Source organism: Pygocentrus nattereri, chromosome 8 (genome assembly GCF_015220715.1).
Source record: "Pygocentrus nattereri isolate fPygNat1 chromosome 8, fPygNat1.pri, whole genome shotgun sequence".
NCBI classification, from domain to species: Eukaryota; Metazoa; Chordata; class Actinopteri; order Characiformes; family Serrasalmidae; genus Pygocentrus; species Pygocentrus nattereri.
Genome location: NC_051218.1, coordinates 18,017,634 through 18,044,907, shown reverse-complemented (window position 1 = coordinate 18,044,907; position 27,274 = coordinate 18,017,634). Strand labels below are relative to the sequence as shown.

Sequence of the window (27,274 nt, the reverse complement as noted above, 5' to 3'; positions counted from 1 at the left end):
CTAATGCCCTGATCTCTCTACTGCACACACGCACACACCTGCACATGCCTCTCTCTTCTTCTCTATCTCTCCTTCCCTTTTCAATTCTACCACGGCTTCTAATTCCATCTGCTTCGTTCTCAATCCCTTTTTCCATTCTTTTTTCACAACAGTCTCTTCACCTCATTCTTTGTCTTCTTTTAGCGCTAACGCTATTATCCTTTCCTCTCTCGCTACACCTCCGCTTTGTATATCCCTCCGCCCAGCTCCCCCTCATGCATTTGTCTCAGTTTTTCTGTTTGGCTAAGTGTTGCCTATACTAGTACAAGTTGGCTAGTCAAATAAGTGGCTAATAAATACACTGTGGGCAGCAGTAAACTATTTGAGGACACTGCTTGACAATCAGCAGGGGTCAAAGCTGCAGTTAATAGGCAGGAGAACAGAAATCAGTTCTTCCTGCTAAACACAAAGCTCAAAGAACTCTGTGTGGAAATACTATATAAGACACAGACAATTTCACCGCATGCTGTGTAATAGTGCACTGAAATACAGGCCGTTTCTCAATATGCATTCTTGTGTGCTCTTGCTTCCTCTTGCCTGACGTCAGGATGCATTGACTGGTGGCTTGCTGACGAGAATGAACAGAAAGTCCAGCATTGACTGCTGCGTCATCACACCTGTCAAAGGATACTGACCCACAGCTGTACATTTATGTTCTCTTTCTTTTAGAAAACAGTGCTCTTAAATGTACTTCAGGAAAAAGTGAGGTGATGACACCACAGACATTACAGATCTTTGCTCATTTGGTACAAATAATACTGAATATGAATGTTTGTTCTGACAAATCTGACAGGATGAGACCCCACTTAGATTGACAGTAACAATAATTCCCTTAGCCAAGTTAAAAATAGCCAAGCTGGAAGGTGTATTTTACCATTATAGTTTACAACACTTCACCTGGCCCATTAAAGTAAAATAATTTTTTTTATGACTACCTCCGTTATTACTTATTTTTCGAGGCAGGATCCAGGCCAAAGAGATGATGAACTTGGAAGATGGAGTTGTGTTGTTGTCTGAGACATCGGCCCAATCTTATTTCACCACTTGCCACTTAGCCCTACCAGTCAGTTTTGTGCATTCACATCTACGGTAAGGGTGTCCCAATTTATGAGATGGAGGGGTAAGGCAATTATCATAACCACTGTATTAACTTAGTTTAAGGTTGTTTCAATGTATTATGGTCCTTTTCTTCATAACATGCATTAAAAAATCACCATTTGTATGCTGTATGTCTCAAACAATAAGCTGGCCAATAGCTGATTTCAGCATCGCATTACCAAAAAATTAGGGGTGGGCGATAATAAATACTTGTTGTGTCCCCCCTCTAACAACTCCCCCCTCTGCAACTTACATACACTGTACTGCTGCTGTCAGAATACTACTGTTTACATCTATTACTTGCACAGAACACTACGGTTTACATCTGTTAATTGCAACATGCACTTTATGAACCGCTGCTCTACATATTTCCACATACACACATGTAACTTTAATTTTCTTTTAACTTAGCACATAAAACTGTACTTTTTACTATTGTTTTTTAGTGTTATTCTTATATTTTCTATTTTTTCTTAGATTATATTAAGACTAAATTTGGTGAATGGAGGAACAGCAAAGTAAAAATTTCATTGTACAGTGTAACTGCCTGTTTCTGCTGTGCATATGACAATAAAACTCTTGAATCTCTTGAATCTTTGAAGGCATATGAAGACCAGCAGTGAGGTTGCTAACTTTACCCTCCTCTACTATCACTGCAGACTGGCAGGGTTGCCTACAGAGCACGGCTAGTAGCCTGTTAATGAAGTAATATTCCTTTTGTTTAAGGGATTGTCCCATTTCATAGGGGAAGATTTCAGCCACTACCCCTTGTAACTCCAAGGAGTTCCAAGCGGTAAGATGACATTCGAAAACAAGGGGTAGGGGTAAAAATAAAAAATGGGATTGGGCCATACACATTCAGGTTTTAGTTGACTGGAGAAATGCTGATCAAGAGTTATATTTAAAAAAATGTTTTATTCTTATATGTTTTTAAACTATTTTCTGCACATTGTGATTGTGTTGATTTATGTTATTTGGGTTGTTCCTCATGGAGTTTGCATGTTCTCCCCGTGTCTGTGTGGGTTTCCTCTGGGTTCTCCGGTTTCCTCCCACAGTCCAAAGACATACAGTCAGGCCGTTTGCACATGCTAAATTGCCCCTTGGTGTGAATGTGTGAGTGAATGTGTCTGTCTTTTCGAACCTTCATATTTTAAATGCCTTAAAATTAAGAGTAAAAAGATAAATTATCTGGTATCTATCATAGCAAAGAGCCACAGCTGAAAATAACACTATAGTAGGTAGACTCTCGTCTTTCTCCTCAGTCTGGCTCTCCTCTGGATCAGCTCTTCAGCTCATGACTTTCCCTCACATGAATTTCCCTTTGCATTCCTCCTACTTTCACTCGGACTTTCACACACTCTGCAATTATATTATATATAATATATATTAAATAAATAATATATATTTATTTTGAATCCAAGCTTGGCTCATGAAAATGTAAATGACCCTGTTGTCATCATAGTCACAGCTGAATTTCATGTGTAATATTTTGAATTTATATGCTTCTACATGGTAGCTTAATGCTGTTTAAGTTAGTTGGACTTGAAGGTGGCTACTGCGCAACAGCAAGTGCTCAGCACATCTCAAACTCCTGTTTGTGCATTCTCTGTCCTTATGTTCTTGTGAGTGTATTCTTGCAAGGTAACTTGTCTTCCCGAGAAGTCTGTTCTTCATGCTCTTGGTACTGAGAAACACCTAGAGTCTTGTAAGCTGGACTGGCAGGATTTGAGAACTGCTATGATAAGAAAGCCATGTGGCAGACATGGAAAATATCCCATCACAGAAAGTTTACCGCAAGGCATGTGAAATAAAAACAAACCTGGGTTAAATAAAGTGAAGTACTGTAGGCTAACATGCTTGATCAACATCTGTTCTCCATTGAACTGACAAAACCAGTCCAAGGAAACATGGACAGTCATGGCTCTCTGTGAAAGTTGTGACTGAAACTACAATACATCTTACACCTGAGACCACAGCATCTGCTGATAGACTCAGCCACCACTTGCAAGCTAATAACAAAATATTTTCTACAGGCATCTGGAACAAGTACTCACACAGCTGACTAGTGTTCTGAATGACTATTCAACTGGTAACAATTAAGTCATAGAATCCCTACTGGCTGCTGCATCTGAAACATCTATCATCTACTAGGCCTCATGGTGGCACAATCCTTCCTTTGTGGTGTATGCGTGTGTGTTTACACAGAGCCAGGGCTCATCAGTGCTGGAGCCCATATGCATGCCAGCCATCACTCTGCACATAGCTGCAGGACACAAAGCTCCGCAAGACAAATATGACATTACGTGGTGAAGCCACCTCTAGCCATGCAGATTTGCATTTGTCATTTTCAGCACACACTGGCTTTCCCGCACTCTCTCGCTCTCCCTCTTTCCCCCTTCCCATATACCCTTCTTCCCCTCCCTCCCACTCTCTTGTTTTACTTTCTTTAACTCAATCCAGCCTTCCTCACTGGAGAATGTGGTGATTTGGGAGAAGTCAGGGTGTCTACCTGCAGGATTAGCCAGCATTACACTCTTAATCCTCCTGTCCATGTCCTCATAGAAGAGAGAGCGAGAGAGAGAGAGAGAGAGAGAGAGAGAGAGAGAGAGAGAGAGAGAAGGAATATTTAAACGATAGTAAGCATTAGGGCTGAGGTTGATAACGCACAGAGGAGCTGCTGAGCACGGACAGTTAAGCATAGCAGCACACACACATAGTCACACACACAGAAGAAGCACATTAGAACAGCTAACAGCATCACATACAGCACCACTTGTAGGGATGATAGCGTAGTATCTGTCATGCAGTGCTGTGCAGGAATTTCTCTTATCAGTCTGAGAATGTATATGACACAGAACTTGTTCTACACTAGCATTCCAAATACCGGAATCACCATGCAGTTGTAATGAAATTAATATCCAGCATGTCTCATAATTGATGACCACCATAAAAAAAATATCAAAAATGTTATATGTTTAAAAAAAGCAGTGTATTTTAATGCAATGTAAGCTTATTAATTACCTAAGCAAAAATGTTCATTGGTTCCCCATCCATATAGTCCATTTATGGAAATTAAACTGCAAAACATCCCATTTTGAATATATTGTTTTTACGATGTTGCCATTATATTTACATATATCCACCAATTCAACCTACAGCAGGTTAGCTCCACCCATTCATGTTAAACTTATAAGGAGTATATTAGCCTGGACTGATTCTGGAATGAGGTACAATACAAGATCACCAATCGAAGTAGATGTCATTTACATACAGTCGTATGCAAAAGATAGGGTGGTCACATTTCATGTCTTGTTTATTTTCTAAGTAAAAATAGGTTAACACATCCTCTCCAGAGAATACACTTCTGCACATTTTATGCGCAACATACCGGGGGAAAAATGTAGCCTGTGCAAAAGTTATGGCACATTTTGCATTTTATGTTGTATTTTTTCACTCCATGTTAAACTGAGCAAATACATAGAACTTGTGCACTAAACCTTGCAGAAAATGCTATATTTTAGTTTGCCTCTGTAGACTGTGCGTCAATATATTTTGTCAACAAAATATGCACCAAAACAAGGGGTGTTCCGACTTTAGCATACGACTGTTTATCAATGTTAAAGGCATAGTATCAGAAACGTGCTGTGTGTGTGTCACGCAGTGTAGTGCTGTAGGCTGTCATATCACACTGTGTGAAATCTCATGTGTGGCCATGTGGTCTAGTCACCTGTAGATCAAAGACTGTTCTTGAAGCTGTGTTTCCACTGACCAAGAACACACACCAGCCATAGCCTGCACATAGCAGCAGTCCCACATTAAGTGAGAGGCTTTCTCTCCTACACAGAGACAGTTGGAACAACCTCTGAACCCAATCACGTCTGACAGAGCTGGTCCTGAGCTCCTGCAGCTAGAGCAGCACTTAACAATAGGGCTGACCACTCACTGACAAGCCTGCTTCAATCCCCATGCTGGCACTGTGACTGCTGCTACAGTGCAGGAGAGCATGCTGCTTAATAGGGACAGTGGGGTAGAAACTGCTACAAAGGCCAGCTTTGGAGCCTGAGAAGGTGTGTGTAGGAAGAGCTGATCCAGAGAAAAACACTGGCTCAGGCCTTGGCTTCTGACCATTGATCTGTTTGGAATTCAAAGCTCTGCCATTGATGGACTCTAAACTCTGGCTCAATGAATGGGTCAAGCCCCAACCAACAACCCCAACCTGAAACACACACACACACAATTTAAAAAAATGAGGAAAGAATAGGGGAAAAATGGGGCTGTCAAATGATGCAAATAATTGAAGAGTTTTGTTTCAAAACACATTTTAGACCTTGCAAGAATGGTCTTTTTGCATGACATACATTGTTGAGAGTAGCCTTTACACATACAACAAATATCAATGCTATATTATATTGAGATTAATATCACCTTTATTAGAGAAACAAACCTGTGTTTTCTATTATATGGTAGCTGTTATTGTGTACAGAAGCCTGATATATCCAAAATTGTTGAAAATGAGCATACATTTATTAATCACACTGGTCTTATGCAACATTTTCCCATTTAAAAAGCAAAGATATCTATGTAATTGGACAAAATAAACCTCATCAGAATCTACTGTACCTTCTGTAACATTATTTTCAATGCATGAACAGAGGGTTCACAACCTGGACATTAAATTTATGTAATTTCCAAATTATAATATACATTAATTCTGAAATGAATGCCTGTAAAAAATAAAAAGTTGGACCTGAAACAATGTCACACTAGAGATATTGTAAAATGTTCAGTAAACATCTTAAACAGGTGATGTAATCATGTTTGGGTATAAAAGGAGTAAGGCCTAGTGCTTCATGAGCAAGAATTTGTGGTTGACCTTAGCCACTATTTGAAAAATGCATGTGCAAAACATTTTCAGGGAATATTTAGAATATTTAAATATATTTAGAAAAAAATATTTAAACACAGCTAAGAATTTTCTCCTTGAAATAAGTCGCTCCACGTCACACAGGCAAACAGTGGTCACACCAGACAGTGCTTTTCACTCAAAAATTGCATTTATATTTTTGTTTAGTACATATCATACACAGAGGTAATAGTTCCACAACTACTGTGATTGTAGCTCTTTTGCTTTCACTCTTGTTCATATAGTTTGCGGATTCTTGTAAGTATCTTTCCTCTTTGCTGTCACTTTTCTTAATGTGCTGCTTGTTTACGCTTTTCATAGCTCTTCTGTGAGCACTGACCACCACTTTATTTTACAGCATGTGAGTTCCACAGATGGTTTGAAACAACTTTTTAAAAAAAAAATTTATTGGCGGTGTTAACAATTTATTGCATTAATGTGTTCTTAACATGGTAACTTTCACAGCCTTAATAATAACCTAATACTAAAACTGGACACCAAAAGTTTGACTCAATATTTAATTATTTTCAGAACAATAAGATATTAAATGATACATAATACAGCATATTGTAATGGTCTATTTACAACTGTTTTTGCCAATTTTCTCCATTTCCAGCAGACACAACAGATTCATATTATTAAAAATAGTTTAAACTTTTGAACAGGGATCCCAAACTTTCAAATGGTATTGTACTTCTGAAAAACAGGGGGCTTTTTCTTCCTTTCTTACTGGGTATTCCACAAGCCTGGGCACCATCTGCACTGACACCTGTCGGATTTAAGAAAGTGAAAAGAGCCAGAGCACAGAAACGCACAGTAGTGGTCCATCGTGTCAAAGCGTCAGTAATGCAGCTGTTGTTTTCTATGGCTGGTGTGGCTGCCTCTGGCAAATGAAGCGTGAAGGAAAAGGAAGAGGTTAACCCTGCATTCCCCCTGTATGACTGAGCTGGAGTGCAGCAGATGAGAGCAAGTTAAGGAGCACATCTGTTTGTGTGTGAGAATGCATGGCGTACGCGTGTGTGTGTGTGTGTTTGCGTGCAGGGGCAGGTGTATTGGCATGAGCTACCGAGAGAATTGGCTATGAACAGAGCGGATGGCAGATCAATACCAATCTGGAGACAGCGTGAGCAATGCTAATCGCCCCCCGCTCCAGCTGGCAATGGGCCAGCAGCATCCACTGCACCCTACGCACACTTAATAAGACAATAGAAAAAGGCACATGCACACACATACACACACAAAGAGCACATCTTTGGAAAATAGAGTTATGTGATTTTGAGATAAAAACATAGTTGTATCCAGATTTTAGCAGACTTAAAGAACAGGGAAGAGATTCTTTGCCAGGCTTAGAGTCTCAGTATGTCTGTGCGTGTGAGCTAGCGTTGGCAGCTACTCATAGAATTCAATATTGCAATATTTTCCAAATATATCATGGTATTTGATGAGCTATGTGCATGTGTGTGAGTGTTGATGAATTCAGTGGTTCCCAAATGCTGGTGCTCTATGCTTAAAAAAAAACTTTTACATTTGTTCTTCTGTTCCATTTCTTCTAAAATTAGACCAAAAGGAACGTTACACAGTTAGCAATCTTACCAAACAATGTTACCAAAACTGAAAGTAGATTTCCAAAAAGACTACTACTATTAAAACTGCTACTGTCATGGATGTTATAATGACACAATGGATATAAAGCTTGTTACCAATGCCAATAAAAATTTATTTCGCAGTGTAGCACAGGTAGAGTGTTATTCAGTTCCACTTTTAAAACCATTGTCAAAACCATCATTAAGTACCATCACTAAGTATAAGCTCAAAAAATCTTCATTTTTGCTTTTCTTAGCAAATACATTTTGTTTTTGTTATCTTTTGCTTCTTGACAGCCACATGCCTTCTGCAAGTCCTGTACCAGGTCTCATTTTCTCCAGAAATATTTTTAACTCTAATTTTGAAAACTTTTTCCCCACTTATTTTCCTTTGAGTTTCACTTTTTGTATGCAAATGCTTTTTTTTTTTTTTTTAGAAAATCTTATCATAAATATTGTCTGAAACTGAATAATTTGTGCTTAATGGCTGTTTTGACTGGTATTTAAAGAAATGACGAGTGGTCTCTGACTTTTGCAGAATGCCATATTTCACAGTGTTTGATTAAACCTAAGTTTGCATTAATGTAATAATTTGAAGCCATGCGTCCTGTGTAGTACTACTCAATGCTGAAGAAACATCCTACAAACCTGTCACAGATGATTTTGATTGGTCAGTTTTTCCATTTCTCTTTTAATTACTGTATTGTAATTAAATTGGACCTTCTGTAGTGTCTCTCTACCAATATGCCAACAGGGACACTGCTATTATATGGAATATAAAGTCATTACTTATGCAATCGTCCTTATCTATCAGTACTGCTAAAACTAAATGTTGATAACCAACAGCTGCATTCCGGTATAGACCATACAGTGTCCAGCACTAGCGTGAGTGAAAGAAAGATGCGCTCAGAGTTCAGGGTGATGTTGTTGGGTAATCAAAAATGATGGATTGAAATGCCACCACACCCCATCCTCTTTCAGCCTCACAAGCACATTTAACGGAGAGCCATTTCTCAGAGCCACACACACACCTACACCCACAGATACAGGAGGGGACAGGATTTTATATTGTTACTGTCCCCAAGGTAAGGTCACATGGCTATCGCCTCACTCCCCATCATTAGCTGCTGCTCAAATAATGGCTCCACTTAGCATTCAACATGGATCTGCTTTCTTCTATTGCTCACACACACACACACACACACACACACACACACACACACACACACACACACACACTTACACTCAACACAATTGTCTTCCTTTTCCCCATGTCATTCTCTTCCCTGAGGTGCACGGTAGTGAAAAAAAATCTATTTCCTCTGCTCTCCCCTCATTCACACGCTTGCGGTGAATGCGCGCCTGACCTTTCTGCCTACGAGCTCCATGCTAATCTAGCTCCACGTCCGTCCCACACCAGGATCCACGCTAACCTCCTCCTCGCACGCTGTCAGCTGCAGACAGGGTGGGAACGGCTCGGCTGGAGAGTCATTTTCACCTGCGCAGTCTCTCTAGGTGTGGCTTCCCACCTGCACGTCCTGCTGAAGTGGGGGTAGGTAGGGTGGCATAGGAATTGTAGCACGGTTGAATAGAGAAGCGCTGTCTCTGACAGCTAGCTAGCTTTAGCTGGTCCAGTGTGCTTTCTCAGCCCAAATGGCAGTCAGCAGCACCTGTAGACGGAGGCCATGCGCTCTCATAGGTGATTGAATGGTGAGAAGAGATGGGCCCAATGCTGATGACCTACCTACACTAGGCCTAGTGTAATGACATCATAGCTTAGTCACATAGCTAACGAAAAGAGGTTATACATAGAAGATATTCACACCTATTCACTCTGAGTGTGTGTAATGTCAGTGTGTTGGGTGTTGTGTTAATTCCTCAACTTAGAATCACTATAATGAAAGCACATCAGGAACAAATCCAGGAACAAAGTCCAATGCTCCCTGCAACTACTCTTCCTGCACAGTGGGGCCCTGAACTCACATTTAGCTGAACGCTCTCCCACACACAAACTTAATGACTCCCATCCAACTTGCGCTAGCAGGCCCACGTCTCCCCAGTGACCAGCAACTACCTTCGCCATGAGCCACAACACCACCAAACCTGGCAGAGCAATAAATAACCTGTCTAAATCTGACCATGTGTAACACACTGGAGCATGTTACATCACCCACAGCAACAAAGGAGGTGGGTGAGAGAAAGAGATATACTATTGTTCAAAAGTTTGGAATAATTAATCATTTGTGTATTGTATACACAACAATAACAAGAAATGTCTGAACACTTTGTACGTATTACATACATTCATAAATATTAGACGAACTAGACGATAGACGTTAGTTTTTGCTCAGTAATATACAAACAGAGAAAGTTATTCAATGATAAATAATATGCTGAAATTAGTCATATGCAAACTTGTCAAATTATTTGTCTTGTTGGTTTTCTAAGCCAAAATAAAGTACACATCTTCTACAAAGAACAATAGCACAGTTACTGATTATTTGCTACATTTAACATATTAAAAACATATAAAAATACATTAAATGAGGACTGTGAAAAGTTATCACTCATTAGATTTTTTTAGCTTCCTAGCTTAAAAATAATTATTATTTAAAACTTGTTAAAAATTGTATTTATCAGCATCCAAATTAGCCTGCTGTTATTAAAAATGTTGATTTTGATAATGTTGAACAGAAAGTTGAACAGTGATTCCAAAATTTTGAGTGGTAGTGGAGATGAAGAAAAGGTCAGAGAAGGAAGGGATGGAGAGAGAGCAAGAGGGAGGATGGAGAGGAGGTCAGAAGGAGGGGAGGTGATGGCGGGGCCGGAGCCCACATGGTGCCTCCGTGTGCGGCTGTGGCGCTCCAGTGAACAGGGAGGCGTGCCGAGATCCAGAGCCAGCCAGCCTGCCAAACGGGCCCAAATCACCACAGAGAAAATTAATACCTCCATCCATCCATCCCAACGAGCCAGGCCCAGCTAAACACACACTCTTAAACACACAGCCATCCATCAGCCTGCTCGCTATCAGCACAGCTAATCAACTAAACACACATCACGCACACAAACACACTCATACAGAGTCTATCATAAATAACCAGCGGCAAGAAAAGGCCACAATTGCCTCCTATATCTGCACATCTGTATTAATGAGATTAAACACATACATACAAAGATTCAACAATAGGGGATGAGTCTATGATGTGGTAACTATTGTAACTCTATGGAGCTACCTACACCTTTGCTTATCATTATTTATCGTGAATCTGGTTGATCACAATCTGGTTGCAGCATAACTGATGTTTTGAACAACTCTTTCTGCCTGAATCATATCTGAATATGTGTGTACTGAAACTGCTGATATTCACTCTGCTGTATCTCAAGGGCATATTAAGCAGTGGAGAGCTTAACGGTTTAACTGAGCTAATGACTCAAGTGAAGAGTCACCTCACTTGACCGTGCTCTCAACATGCTAATCAATAGCACATTTACAGACTCTCCTACCCTTCCTCATTAAACGTGTCAACACCTGCACGTAGTCACTCCAAGAGTCTGACACACCTGAGAACAGATCATAGATGAATCAGATGGATCTGATATGCCATACTATTCACACACACATTTAATGAACCGTGAGCACACAGAGTTATACAGATGCCTGAAGGATGGTTTTGGTTATGATCTCACACTGACCAGACTACTCTGAGGGACGGAAAACTGTTGATATCAAAGTGTCTTCATGCTGGTACATTTTTTATTGCTGCTTAGTACATTTAGTATTGCTGAACAGTATATTTAAAGGGCCCAAATTACAGCGCCGAAGTTCACAGACCAGCTTTTTGGCCTACGCGTTCCATACATACTGTATCGTATATAGTGGAGTCCAAAAGCCTGAGATTTTTTTTTCATTTAAACAAAAAGTTTGATTTTTTGAGTCTTACTGCTTTCATTAAAGAGCATGTTCAATTCAGTCTCAAGTTGATTTGATCTACTGATCAGAGGCCTTTGCACAAACCCATGGAGTCTATGGCAGGTCAAGCACATGCTGTCAATAAGGCAAATGAAGGACATACCAAATACTGAGAAATTCTGAAATTCATGTAAACATTCAAAGATTGTACTTTTCACTCATACTGTTATGTTGCTAATATAATTTGTGTAGAAAAAAAAACTTAAATTAAAAAGGAATGCAAAATAGAAGCACTTTCATCAGTGGTCTCAGATTTTTGGATCCACTGTATACGGAACTGCCTAATTGCTAAAAGAAATTTTCAGCATTACCCTAAACACAACTGTGGCTTAGTGACACTACAGAAATAGTTTTGGCCTTTAGGTTTCAAAAAACAAAAATGTGAAGAAGCACAAAACAAAACTACTTTGCTGGCCCTGACTTTGTAGGACATTTGTACTAAAAATGAAGGTATTTTTTCTGAAAATATAATAAACCTGACACAGCACACATACACAAACACAAACAAATGCGTGCAATTCTGTGCTGCAGCTCCCCTTGTGCTAGTACTGGCAGCCGGTTGGAATATACAGTATGCTCGCTCGACGCGTGTGTCAGCACCCATCAGCATCTGAGCTCCAGTTTCACCCACACAAAGCAAACAGACTGGCCCTAAAACACACACAGCCCGCTCTCGCAAACAAACAACACAAAAACACACACCTAAGCTTACAAAAGTACAAAAGTCATCATTTATAATTGCCCTCTAAAGCCATTTAAGCCACACTTTTTGAAGAGCGAGTAAAAAGATAAATACTTTGTGCTAAAACATTGTCAGCACAGGCTCAACTGAAGAGCGTTTCAAGGTACAAAAGGGATTTTTATCAGTAAACACAGCCATTAAGCTGTTGCACTCCAATTACTAACCTGTCAGGGTAAAAATGACATGATTTCTGGATAAAATGTAGCCTGTCACAGAATCAGTGCTTAGATGACCAGATGTAAAATTAGCATGAAGTTGGCCTTCATACAGCATTTTTCAAAGAAGCAGAGAAAATAGCAGTGACAGTCAGAGGGAAACTGGAGCCAATACACTTCACGGCCATATAAAATGCAATGGAATGAGCTGTCCGATCATAATGCTCTGATCTTTAATAGAGAGAAAAAGCTAATCTGCCCAATCTGCAATCCAGCATGCCACCTTACTATTCAACTATTCAACACCCTCATCACACACATTTGTTTGCATATGTATGGCAGAGAAACAGGAACACTGTCTCTCTCCCTCCCTCTGTCTTGTTTTCTCCCCCTCCGTTTTTCTCAGCTTCATGAGAGCAGGCTCGGATGGACTGATTTACAACATGCCTGGCCCTCCATCCAAGCCTGCACCTCCCAAAAGACATGGGGGGGCTGAATCCAATCTACCACTGACCTTGGGTCTGAAGGACGGAGGCAGAGAAAAAGAGAGTGAGAAGGAGAGAGGGATAGATAGTGGGAGATGGGGGGGGCAACTAAAGTACATCATCTGTTTCCTCTGGCGCTGAAAAAACAAACGCTTTTAGTGGGATTGAGGACACGTTGTCCTCACAAATTTGGCGGATAGCACCAGGGACTTCACCAAAACTGATATTTTCAATCCCCAAAATCACTCTGCATTCTATAAGCAGTGCCAAGTCTCAACACCACCCCAAACCACTGAGAACACAACAGAAGACCTTCCAACACATTAAAATTAATAACATTACAAGCATTCCCAGCAAACATAATAGCACAAAAAACAACGATCAATGATAAAGGAATCTAATTGTTTTTTTCTTTTTTGGGGGGTGGGGGGGTGGGGGGGGTTTGGGGTTGGCGGTTGTGATTCACAATTGATCAATAAATGGGAAAACTGAATAATTATTATTAGCCCGATACTGGAATTCCACCTGATAATTATAATCCACACTTTAGTAAGTGTTTAGCCTGCAGTCACATGTGCATGTGTTGTCACTTGTGCTGGGCATCTCCATTCTTTTGAACTGGAAAAAAATATATACATTCATTTGCTAAATAACATACATTCTGCTAAATAATGTAGATTGTTACTGTCACACAAAATCCTTATATCTCTTTAATTTAGAAATTTTCTCTCTTTTTTGCATCATTTGAAAAGTGTTGTGTTAAAATATCTTGAATATCCAACCAGCAGAAAAGGTCCAAAATGACTTTGAAACAACCTTGTTACACTAACTTCCATTACAGCTTAAGAATACTTCTTCATTCTCTTGTAAAGTTACTGTCTTGGATATAAGAGGTTTTGCTCCAACAGCGATGACATAATAAGGTAGATATTTACAGTTAGTGTCATATTAGATTTAGATAGGCCATGACTATGTCAAATTAATCAGTGATTCTGTCTTAAGCATATATTTAAAGTGTGAACTTGTTTTAACCTTGAAAAGGATCTACAGGAATTTCTATGGTTTCCTGCATTCCAATAAGAGTCTAGGGCAACATGCATTAGGCTACATGACACCTACATAAGCCTGACAAAATCCTATATAAACATTTATAAAGACTTATTCCAACAAATGTCAAGCAGTCATAAAGGTTGCTTTTGTCAATTGTAAGGTCATATTATGACAACTGGCACTTTTGGAATAAACCTGTACAAATGTCAGTCTAGGTTTGTGTCTGATGTCAGGAAGAACTGTGTAGCTTTAGTACTGCCTTTCAGTAAAGTATTCAGTATAGTAAGGATACTACACAATCATTGACAGTACAAAAAGACTTATAGGTGGCAAACCTATTACAGATTATGCATGTTATTAAAATTCTAGTATCATCCAGAAGGAAATCGCTTAAACTCATTTAATGGTGTTTGGCCCAAAGAAGCAAATGAGGACCTTCTAGTTTGAAAGGAAGGCTGAGTGGGTGATGGAAAAAGTGCAGATGTCCCCAGGTTGAGGGTTTGGCAAGTGACTCAGGGATAGAGTGGGTGAGTGAGTTGTAAACACTTGCAGCTCTATAGTGCATGACTGAGTCTGGAACTTAGAACCTTCAAAACAAGAAAGCGAGAGTGAGTGTGTGTGAAGCCGCGGAGGCTGTGGCGCGCTGAGATGCAAATGAAGTGGGCGCCCACATCACACAGAGCTTTATTACCATCTGCTCGTACACATGCTTATTAGCTTAGCCACGACACGCGCGTCCTTTTCAGTAGCTTGGTCTAAAGGCCCGTGGGTAACATTACCGCTCCGCAGCTTTCTCTTCACAAAAGAATCACTCCCACTCACCCCCTGGCTCCAGCTCACCTCCTCTACTTCAGTGAAAGGAGAAAACGAACGAGCTTTCTGATCAGAGCACAGATCAAACGGCACTGATTCACAATGAGGGAATCAGTCATCCTGTCTGTGCGCTGTCCACAAATGCGCTTTCATATCAACTGTTGCGAGGTTGTACACGTTTTACAGAACGTTGGCAAGAATCTCATTCAACCTTATGAACTTTTTAGGTTTTTAAGGGGTTAAAATTTCTATTGCTATTTCTGGACAGCTGCAATGAAAGAACACATTTTTGTATAATCTGTGTCAAAGCAAAAGATGGCTAAGGCAAGATCATACTCTGAGGTTAACTGCACAACGCAATCTCCATTTGCACAGTGTTTGCATGCGTGTGCTTGTTGTGCCTGTAGGGTCCAGCAGGGGGGGCTGGTGCCTGGCTAAAGGGGAGCAGGGAGGAGAAGTGGAGCCTACATTGAAGCCACAGAGAGTTGACAGAGAAGTAGAAGAGGATCAGCCCTGACCTCAGATTTGAGACATGAGTCCTGGAAGTGTTTAAAGAAGCTGAATGTTTGCATGAGTTTAGACTTTGATCTGTGAGAAGCTCAGTTCAGCTGCTACATCTGTCGGCCACTTTCCCCACGTTTCTATACGTATGAATTCTGAAAACGCACTCACACTGTTACTCAACAGTCCACACACAATCTCTGTCAGTCTGTTTCTCTCTGTCTTACTCTCACTCTGCTTTAGTCTTACCCTCTGTGTTTCTTTCTTGTAGTCTGTTCCTCAGATTATCGCTTTTTCTGTCTTACTGTCTGTGTTTCTTTCTGCCTTTTTTTTCTCACTGTCTCATTGTCTCTGTCTCTTGTTGCTTCTCGCCTCGATCAGTTTCTCTTCCTCTCATTCTCTGTCTACTTCTCTATTTCTTCTCCCTTTGTCTCTGGCTTTCTCTTGCTTTCTCAGCTTCTCTCACTCACTGTATGTTTCTCTCCCTCTGTCTCAGCTTATCACTTGTTCTTTCTCTGTTTCTCAGCTTCTCTCTTACTCTCTCTCTCTGCTTCTTTCTCTTTCTCTGTCTGCAGCTCTCTTAATCTGAGCTTCTCTCCTCCCATCCTCTTTCACTCTCTCTCTCTCTTTGCTTGCTTCTCTCTCTGTCTCTCCCTCTTGCTGCTTCTGTTTCTCTCTCTCTGCCTTCTCTGGATTAACCATCACATCCCAGTAATTGGATAAACACAGTTCACTGAAAGGCTTCATCATCTGTATAGCAGTGCAGGTGTGTGTGTGTGTGTGTGACTGCCAACATCAACATTCATGTATGTGTACTTATTTGAGTATGTGCATGCTTGTATATGTGTGTGTATATGTGTGTGTGTAGAGTGGGTGGGTATTTATGTGTGTGTGTGTGTGTGTGCGCACACTCCAAAGTCTCCTGCACAGCTCTTGCCACTGTGATGTCATCCAGAAAGAGAAGAGTGAAAGAGAAGGAGCATTTACACTCTGGACCCTGTAAATGATAAATCATCACCTATTAAAACAATAATGGAATATGTGCTTCTTCTTCTTTACTTCTTCTTTGCACTAATGAGATGCTAATGAGCCGCCCTGGGCTGCGGGGTTAATGGAATCCATATTTTCAATTAAAATCTCTCTCTCTCTCTCTTTCTCTTTGTCTTTATCACTGGAGAGAACAACAACATCCCCGCTGCCACAAACAGGCCCTTATTTGCCGAAGTAAACAGACCCAATTAATTTTGTCTCTCTTTCCATCGCTCCCTCGTTCTCTCCCTCTCGCTAGTTTCATGTGTCATGGAGTCGAAGAGAGATGCGATCAAATGAGCTGGCGACTGAGTCAGTGACTCAAGCACTAAGGCCCAATCATCAACAAGAGGCACGAAGGCCATTAAGGAGAGAGAGAGACACACATGGAGACAGAGACAGAGAGTGACTCTCTAGAGTTTAATTCTCAGCCTCATCTGTTCCAGCTGTGTTTTACACACATTCTTCTCCTCTCTAATTCTGGATTGCGCCAGCCTCAAATAACAGCGCTCCCATCGGGCCAACTTATAGCAGATTACTGAAAGTGGAGGGTGAAGTGCTTTGCACACTTTTGCTGAGATCAGCTGCAACCGTGTCCCCTGCTGCGCCTGAACTCCGCTGTCTCCGCTATATCACACACCACCATGCTGCTGCCGTTTAAGCCGGACGCTGCCCTGGCCACCCAGAGCTTCGGGTCAGGGGTGCTGGTCAGGAGCAAATAGCGGGCCGGCTTTAAGTTAAACAGCTTTGCTACATCAAAGTGGGAATCTGAGCTTTTTCTCTCCACTTTCATCTTGGCTGGCTGTGCCACACGCACACATACATATATACACAAATTTCTGCTCCCACATCAACAAGAAGGAATTTGCAATAATTGGCTCAAAGACAAAATATGATAATTAAAATAAACATAATAAAAGACTGAACAAGGGCAACACATTGAAGTGTTTCGTATTAAAAAAATAAAATACAGGGTATTACACTGACACAGTTTTGTCAGTTCTCCCACTTTTGGCAATAACTCATGTTGAAAAACATCTAAACCAAGAAAACTTCACTTTTTTTCCAGGCATAATTGACAAAAAGACTGGCCAAAACTCAAATATGATCACATACACATGTGGGGAGAATTGTATTGCCTTCATTCACTCACAATCATTCTCTCTCTCTCTCTCCATTTCTCTCCAGATCTTCGCCTGTTCTCTCCTTCCCCGTCACGCATTTTTCGCTCCTTTCCTGTCTTTCCATATGGACCTGTTCACACCATTCTTGCACAAACCCAGAGAGGGGTGGGGCAGGCATCTGATTACTATGGTGAGAGAAGTGAGGATGAACATGAAGCAGCAATGAGAACCTACATACCTACATGCATGAATACATGTGTGCACGTCAGAGAGAGAGAGAGAGAGAGAGAGAGAGAGAGATTGCTATTCTTACTTTTTTACTGTTTTCATTGTAGCTGAAACCATAAATGGTCTAAAGGTTATTTATATTAGTTTAATGATTCCAATTTGGTAATCACAGCAAGCCTGTAGCGAAATACAGTCATGTTTACTGGTCAGTAAAGCATACGGAATGGAAATGAATTGAACTGAGAGATTTTCTCTTTTATTTATCCATAACAAGTTGTCCTCATTTTACTGTATTACTATTTAATCAAAGGCCACTTTACATGAACAGCAGTATGTAGGTGTAATCATTTATGAAGATATGTATACATTTCCAAAATGGTAACTTTATAGAAGAAGGCAAAATTCTTTGCTTTTAATATAGGTCAATGTAAGTCAATACATTTATAACAGTTGTTAATTTAACTTATCTAATACAGAGAAAGATATCTATAACCACTTTTCTTATTAATTCGTTGAGAATGTAAACTTGTTTCACCACTACAAATAATGTAAACTACCTTTAAACTATTAAATATTCTAAATAATGGTTCTGATGTTTAGGCAATCATGTAAGCAAATATGGTCATGCCAGTAAGGCTTAGTGAACTGAATTGAACTGATTTAAACTGCAAGAAAGGGAGAGAGAGAAAGAGAGAGTCGCTTAAATCCCAAATAATAGCTTGTGCAGCACTGAAATAGATGGATTTTGGAGGATAAGTTTGAGCAAATTGCCTGAATTTCGACAATGCCCGTCAATTTCACAACCCCTTTATTTTTCTGAATCAAAGACAAACCACTGATCCAAAAAAAAAAAAAGGAAAAGAAAAAAGAAGTTGTACTGGGACATTTCTGCACCAACCCACCCACCCACACACACACACACACACACACACACACATGTACCCCCCTCCCTACCGCCACACACGTTATACAAAGTCAGAGAAAAGAAGGATGCCATTTTCGAGACAAAAGCACTGAGCAATTCACTCCTTAATTGCCACCATGGGAACATGTGGCCACTGCAGGCTGGATCACGCCAATCACACACCATCTGCGGAGACAATGTGCTACAGGCTCCCCCCGCTGTTCCCCCATTCTGCTCCGCTCACTCGCTCCTTCTCTCCCCGCATTTGCGCTCAGGGTCATTCAGCGGCTCCGTTCCTTCAGTATCGTTGTGAATAGAGAGGTTTTGGATGAAGTATTTGCCTTCCCCCAGTACTCCACCTATCTAAATACAAGCACCGAGCACCAGCATCACTCAGACATCCTTCAATTATTCATGATGCTGGAGCCTCAGACAAAACAAGCACTCTGTCTCTCAAATGAAATGCAAATCTTATAAATATTAGCAATTTGAGCAATTTACTCAGGGAGGCAAATTAAGCTAAACTGCAGGCTTGTAAATAGGGAAATGCACGCACACACACACATACACGTGCACACACAAACATCTACCATCTCGATAAGCACAATCATTTATCCATAAGTACTAAAATATGTACATGTGCATATACACAGGCACACATGCATACACACAAACGTGTTTGGGAGCACTGGGGGTGGACGATATGGCAAAATCACGCTACTTCAAGACATTTTCATGAAACACTATATGAATCAAGACATTTCATTTTTCTGTGGTTTCACAAGTTGGAACAGAGTGCCAGAAGTTCTACAATTGTGCTGTCAACACTGTCATAATGTATGAATACAGCAGTTTGCATTCAACATTTCACATACTGTCCTGCACTAATTACACTTTACCAGGACTAATTATACTCTCTTTGTAATGAAACAAGCATGTTGTCAGTGTTCTTCAAGCGATATCCATAATATGCTTAGAAAAGTAATGTGATGTAACTTCTCACAATAATAATAAACATCGTCATATCGCCCACCCGTACACACGAACAAAAGTGCTCGCACACACATACATATGCACACTGACAAAGGCAGACAAGGATGATTCAGGCAAGAGAAGGCATTTCAAAGCAGCAATCCATCCAGATGATGCTGTCTAGCCCGTGTCAATCATCCTAATCGCTGTCATCTTTCATCTTGCTCAAATGTCAGTGGTACTTGCCTGACCTAAACGCACAGTCAAGAGTAAAACAGCACTCAACTAATAGAAAAGAATGATGTTAGTTGCCATTGACCAAAGCCTTAAAGTATCTCCCCACATGGGGTGGATTCATCTCATTCCCATAACATTCAGCACTTTAGACATAACAGCCTAAACACTTCACACATTTACAACCCCTTACACACATACTTGGGCGCTCCTCTCCGCAGCGCCCAGGCTCTTACCTGTCTCATGAGACAGCGTTTTAGCCCTGGTGCCGGTGTTGCCTGCGTGGTGCATGGCTCCGGACGTGCGAGCTCCACTCCCTCTGTCTCTCCTGTCTCTCTCCGTCTCTCCACACAGCTCCCTCAGATTTCAGCACCGCGGACAGCGGCGGCCGGCAGATATGAGAGAAAGAACCTCAGCGCCCTCTCAGTGTCTCTCGCCCAACTTCTCGCTCTCTCATCACACACACGCAAGCACACACATGCTCACACGCTCGCATACGGCACACGCGCCGTTTCTGTCTTCTGCTGTAGTAGTTCCGCGATTGGGAGGTTGAGCGAGGGCTGGAGATGCAGATGAAAGGAGGAGGAAAAGGAGGAGGAAGAGGAGAGAGGGATGGACTTGGGGAAAAAAAAGAGAGAGGGTTCCTTTCAGCCTCTGGAGCACAGCAGGGACGAGCTGGAGATGCACATGGCTTTGGCTACGGGTGCCGTCTGAGAGCAGCGAGAAATATACAGGCTCTCCGCAGAGTGAGAGAGAGAGAAAGAGAGGGGAGGAGGAGGGGTGAGAGAACAGGAGTGTGAGGGAGCGCTGAGGAGAGAAAAAGGGAGGAGGGTGACAGTGAGAGAGAGAGAGAGAGAGAGAGAGAGTGAGAGAGAGAGAGACCGAGAGCGAGAGCAAGCAAGACAGAAAGAGAGCACGTGAAAAGCAGAAAGAGAGAGAGAGAGACAGACAGACAGACAGACAGACAGGCAGAGAAGCAGAAGGAGAATGAAAGCAAAAAGAGAGAGTGAGCATAGGGATGAATCAACCAAATGTGACAAAGCATGTTCATCAAAGGCACAGAGACGAATGGAACGACAGAGCGAGAAAGGGAGTGCATGAGACAGAAAACAAGCACCCCTCCATCCAGGCTAGAATGTGTCAAGCCATGTTACGCAGACCACTGTCCATATCTGTCCTCTAAATCGCACCAACAGAATCTTACTTCTGCGCAACATTCGCCTTTGGAGGTAAAAGCTTTCAGAGCTAGAGCACTGCAATGGCACATTGACAGCCTGACACAACTGGAAAACACTGGCATGGTGTGATATATGTTAAAAATACATAACCTTGTACTGCTACACATTTCTGTGTAAACAATGTCACTGAGTACTGTCCCTGGTCTGGTAAAAATAAAAAAGATGCAAACATAAGTTAAGGAGAAAAGTGGCACAGTAGAACTAGGAGGTGTTCCTGAATCCCCTATATGCATTAGCGGGACCCGCTAAACACTCCGCTTAGGGCCTGGCTTCATTTACATTGTTCTGTGCCATTTTACATCCACAGTATCCAAGTGGAATCCTGCATAATAGATGGTTACACAGGAATGGCAGCAGAAAAAACACTTTAAAATGCAGAAGCATGACTGGAAAAAAAAATGCAGCAATGTTGATGCAGTTTAGTACATAAATAGTCAACTGAGCATAACTCTGAACCCCAGTGTTCACATTTAAGGAAAAAAGCCACAGATGAAAACTGAAGTTGAAGAAAATGTGTTAAGAAGTCTGTTGCAATAGAAAATGTTTACTTCTGGAAACGTCTTTACAGTAGAATGACAAAGTGTCAAAGCAAAAAGTAAAAACAACAGAAACGAGATGTTGTATTGGCCTCTTATCCTGAGATGGCATTGCTGGAACCCAAATTCACAATCTACCAATAATGTGGTGAACCTTTAGACACCTATGCTACTCAGCAGTGTTGCAGGTTTTGGGATTTGTTGGTGCTAAAATAAGCAATCATTTTTTGTGATTTATCAGTCATGATCTGTTTTATAATGGAATAGCCGTGCACATGTATTGTTATTGACTGCATATAAATACATAAAAACTGTCTCCTGTGTGCTGCAATGTAATTTACTTAATGAAAGTGTAGGAACGTTTCAAAGAACAGCTATGTTAGCATGAAAGCTCCACTTTTTTTTTCTCAAAATTGTCCAGGGTGTGTTCTGCCTTCTGCCCGAAGACTGCTGGGATAGGCTCCAGCACCCCCCCGCCCCCGCGACCCTGACGGAGAAGCGGCTTAGAAAATGGATGGATGGATGGATGGATGGATGGATGGATGGATTCATGTTTGAAATCTATGAATAATCCAATTCAACCAACTTGACATATTGGAGAAATAAATGTATTTTTGGGTATATATGGATGTTTTCAATAGGGTTTATAAGTAACACACATATTGCATTTAAATACTGTTAATTATTAACAAATTTACATTTTATTGCTGTTATTTTAAAAGATGAACAGTGCACTTCCTAACCAAAAAAATATATCACTGCACTGCAGTGTGAGCAATATGGCAATATAACATTACGTTAGTGATGTATGGAGGTATTTTCATGATATATGACAAGCAATACAATATTTAGTTTGGTAGATATTTGGAAACATGTTAGACTGGGCAAAATGCACAAAGCAGCAATACCACACAAGAAAAAAAAAAACTACCAGCCTATTTGATATTACATAATGCTGTTGTTTACAGGCTTTGTTTATAATACATACCAACTGTTCAGTGTTCTAGAAGTATTAATAATACCCACAAGATATTCAGAAACGTATACTGCAACATAATTGATCATGGTAACAATCAAATATCATATATCCACCCTTGCACTGAAGGCTCAAGATCAACCAGGCTTAAATTTAATGAGGATGAAGTTTCCGGCACCACCAGTCCTGCCCAATAGAGGGCAGGTGTTCTAATCAGTTCAGCACTGAGAGACGGATGTCATTGTGCAGATAAACTCCGACACTGACCATCATGTGCCCATGCGCACACACTCTATATAGATAAATAACCTGCATTATTTATAAAACCTCTATAAAGCCATTTGACCCAGTCAATTTAGATAGAAAACTCCAGTTATTCTTTTGCCTACTTTGTTTTGTCTGCAACCAAGCTACAGGAGCAGAATCATTCTCAGAGTTCAAACTGGATACACACGTACACGAATGCACAAACAAATGCACCCACAAACACACTATTTCACTCTGAGGAGTGATGAAAAGAGCAGTTTCAGAGCTCCAAACTAACTGTAGTGCAGTCAGCTGGAGCCTTGTGCAGTCTCCCGTGCCCATAGCCCCCTCACACACACACACACACACACACACATTACACAGGTCATTATAGTGTAGACTGGCTCTCACTGGGTTGTAAATTACAGGAATCTCATTACAGCCACAATGGCTATTATGGTTACTGTCACTCCTCTCTAATCAGGAGAAAAATACAGTGGTGCACTAATAAACATCAGAAGGTAGGACTTTGGGATGAATGCTCAAGCACAACATCTACAGTCTCAATAATAAAGGCACCATAAAGGGTTGTTTGATGTGAGCAATCACATATAAGAACCTCTTTTTGTTCCATAATGCATCTTTCAATGCACAGCACTTTAAAGAATGAGAAAAGAATGAGCTGTGAAAAACCTTTGTCAAATTTAAAGAACCTCTACATAATGTAGTAATAATTTTAATAAGTTTCTATACCACTAAAACCATTGTTCCCAAACCATGAAAGCAGCCATTTCTGGCTTTTAAACAACTTGAAACTCTGAAAATTTAGATTTCTGTTTGTCATAAAATAGCATTTTAAACAAGCAAACACATGAATAGGAATATACTGTAGGTTACACTTTAGCTGCCTTCATTGTTAAAACAAACAAACAAACAAACAAATAAATAAATAAAGCCCTTAGCAATGAATTCCATTCTGAACATGCACACATGCTCACTTAAAAAAAATCACAGGGCATCCAACAATAGAGGCAGCATTGAATAATAGAATGACAGAGTAATAGAGTGATAGAAAACATGGTTTCTCACAGAAAGCACCAATTCCACATGCTTATGCATTTTACAAAGGTCAGCTTCTCTGAGAGCAGATTTCAATCAGTTAAAGGGGAGAAGGTTTCTGAATGCACAGCTAATGAGATGGTTAAAGGCTTTTCTAAGAACCGTACACACAAGCCCAGAACTGGTTAGGAATCTTAATTTTTCAGAATGCAATGGAGCAGAGTTCCCTAGCTGAATGCAATTTCACTACCTTCCATCCCACCCTCAAACCCACCCAATCAGTACTGAGGACGTCGACTTTTGCAGCTGACGTTTCTCCCCGGGGTGTCTCTAATCAGCGTGGACGGAGCCTAGCTGGAGAATTAGAGTCTCTCATTATTGCTGCAGGCTGCAGAAGAGCAGGCCAGACAGACAGCAATGCTTTCTGCATAGAAACGGCAGCACAGATCACTGCACAGCTAGAGCATTCACACCAACCTCACTGTGACCCATCACTTAACTCTTTCAGCTCCAGGTGGAAAAAAACAACATATATATATATATATATATATATATATATATATATATATATATGTCGATTTCTAAATATTTAAATAGTTATTACATTTTGACAGAACCAAACAGTGAACTAGAATTTTGATATGCAAATTGGCTTCTCTGTATTATTACGTTTTTCTATTTAAGAGCCATGAGATGCCTGAACTCTAATCTTTTTTTAAATCAATCATTTTTAGGTCATTTGACCAGAGGAGGATAGGTCTCCCCTTGTGAGCCTTGGTTCCTCCCAAGTTTTCTTTTTCAGCTCTGAGGGAGTTTTTCCTTGCCACGGTCTTGCTCACCTGGGGATTTACATTACATGTTAAAACTTGGTCTTTTCTGGAATTCTGTGAAGCTGCTTTGTGACAACATCATTTGTAAAAAGCACTTTGATGAATCTGTTTAGTCCAAAGAAGTAAGCACAGAAAGACTACTGCAGCCATGTAAGACTTCTACACACTGTGCCACAGGTTATAAAAACCACTGTCATGCCACGTAAGAAAAGTCAGTGGAAATGTCAAGCACAATATAAAACTGTATAGAGTTATGCACTCTACTTGCATTGAATTAATACATTAAAACTTTCAATTTCTTTAGGTCAATTTCTCAGAAACTTTTAAGAGAAAAAATGTTCTATTGGTCCAGCTGCCATTTCTATTGGTCAAGTATGACAAAAGGAAACTGAAAAAAAAAGAGTTATGGTGTTGACAGCAATTATATATTAACTGTTATCTCAGTAAATAAAAATAGTGCAATATTCACAACAGTATTGCTATATTTTCAGTTTATAAGTCAAAGATACCTTTTAGTTTTTGAGTGTTAAAATCCTTCATTAAACTTAAGACTTATTATCCAGTTCTGACTGTAAATTACTGCATAAATAACGTAAATATTATGTAGTTATTGAAGTTAAGAAGATTGAAGAAGATGATGGGGAAAATAGAGTTCATTTTTTCTTGTACACGGCAGTAGAGACCCACAACTCAGCTCTATCTAAAGGGCTGGGACAGTAGGGCAGGTCACCTCCCACCATAATGTCCATACATAGATTTGATTTACACTGTTATACAGTGTAAAAACAGAAAAATGACAAAACAATTTTTAGACAAAATACTGCATTAGTTTTTTGAGTTAATTCAACTTGAGAGCAACAGTGAACTCTGGTGCCCTTAAGTTGAGATAACTCATAAAAGAGAGACCTAATTTTGTTTTTACCATAATTTAAAAGTCATAGTCTCTGAACATGTCATCAGTGAGACTTTGGTTTGATAGGGTTGATAGGCGATTGACTGCTCTTGCCAGCAAGGAGAAAACCGCAAGTGCAAATCACTGCTTTTCGAGAACAATGAGCGGATTAAACACATCCACAAAATAGTAAATCTGAAGTGTTTCCTGCAGGAGGGGGAGTAAAAGAAGCGTCTCTGTTCCACTAATAATACCAAACTTCTACCAAAACACTCCCACTTTTCCTAACTTTTCTCTACATCATTGTCTCCCTCTTTCTCCCTCTTTTGGCCTCCTTCTTTCAGTCATCTTTCCATTTTATCTCCCGCTCTCGTTCTTTCTCCCCCCCTCTATACCGGTGTGGCAGTGCAGACTGGGGGAGCGAGGCAATGGGGGAATGGGATGTGCGTTTGGGGGGACCCATGGGGTGAGCATGGCCATTTGTCTTCCAGTGAAAGCTTAAGAAAAGACTAGTTAACCTTTACTGCAAAGACCTCAGGGAGCCTGCAGGCTGGGAGGAAAAAAAAAATCAACCAAGAAAAACATCCGCAGGAAAATGGATGGCCAATGCTGCGAGACCCATGTGCCCGTGCATAATGCTGCACTCGGCACTTTTGACATCTGGGTCGCCTGCACTCACCAGCAAGGACAGGGAGAATGAGTGTGGCTGCAGCTCTATATGTGGATATTAAAGAAATCTGCTTAGCAACCATTACTACAACTTTATCGGCCGTACTTTGCTTAAAGTTATCCGTGACTTTACAGGATGCACTGGTGCATGTAAACAATAAAAGGTCCATGACGCATCATCGTCACTATGGTAACTAAACCTTTTGTCTCCGAAATGGTAACTTCATAGAAGAAGCAAAAGATGTTTTTAACTTCTAATGACATTTTATATCGTCATATTAATGACCATTACATGAATAATTATGTTGATAAAAAATGAAATTACAAGATTTTCATATGACATCATCCATATCAATACACATGACTGCCCTAAAGTGCAGCGGAGTCTGATGTGCCATTTCTCAAAGCACTGTTTTTCATTCCCAGCCGACAGCAGAAGCAAACTCACTCCAGATGCATTGTGGGTGCTGTAGTTCGACACACAAATCTCTACGCCTGTACAGTAGGCTGTCATTGCAACGCCCTGTGATGGGCTAATCACTATGCAGTGGCTAGCTGCAGCCGTCACTCACCTCAACCACCCCCTCGCCTCTCGTTCAAGGTTGCATCCCTGCGGCAACAGAAGGAAGCAGCCAATCAAGCGCTTGCAGTGCTGGGGAGTCAGTTTGCGGCAACTATTTACCCGACAAAGCCGCACTTAAAGGAGATGTGCAAAGCACTATTTACATCAAACTAGAGATAGATGGTCAGCCCCTACACAGTGCTGTATTATAGCAGCTCCACTGCACAGTGAATGTGGAGTATGGAGGCATATATATGCACACATACTAGGACTGCATAACACACTGTTTGTTAATCATTATTGCAATATTGGCCTTTGCACTTTGTAGTAATTAGCACTCATTAGCACTCATTTTAGGGGTTAGTAAATTGTTTTTGTCAAAACAATGTAGGTCAGGTCATGATTGCAATATTTGCCCAGATATGCACAATGCTAG

The 27,274-nt window shown here is 40.7% G+C and overlaps 1 protein-coding gene across 3 annotated transcripts in view; it reads right to left on the bottom strand.

Annotated features, from left to right (window-relative positions):
• The window catches only part of tenm2 (teneurin transmembrane protein 2), a 384,812-nt gene that overhangs the window by 186,419 nt on the left and 171,119 nt on the right, over window positions 1-27,274 (bottom strand). The window contains exon 1 of one of the 3 annotated variants that reach the window (XM_037540531.1): window positions 20,067-20,583. The exons of the other annotated variants lie outside the window; for them this stretch is intronic. Within the exon in view, the coding sequence (XP_037396428.1) occupies window positions 20,067-20,121 (55 nt within the window). The 5' untranslated portion in view covers window positions 20,122-20,583. Of the gene's footprint in view, window positions 1-20,066; window positions 20,584-27,274 lie in introns of those variants that run through there. 3 annotated transcript variants of the gene reach the window in all.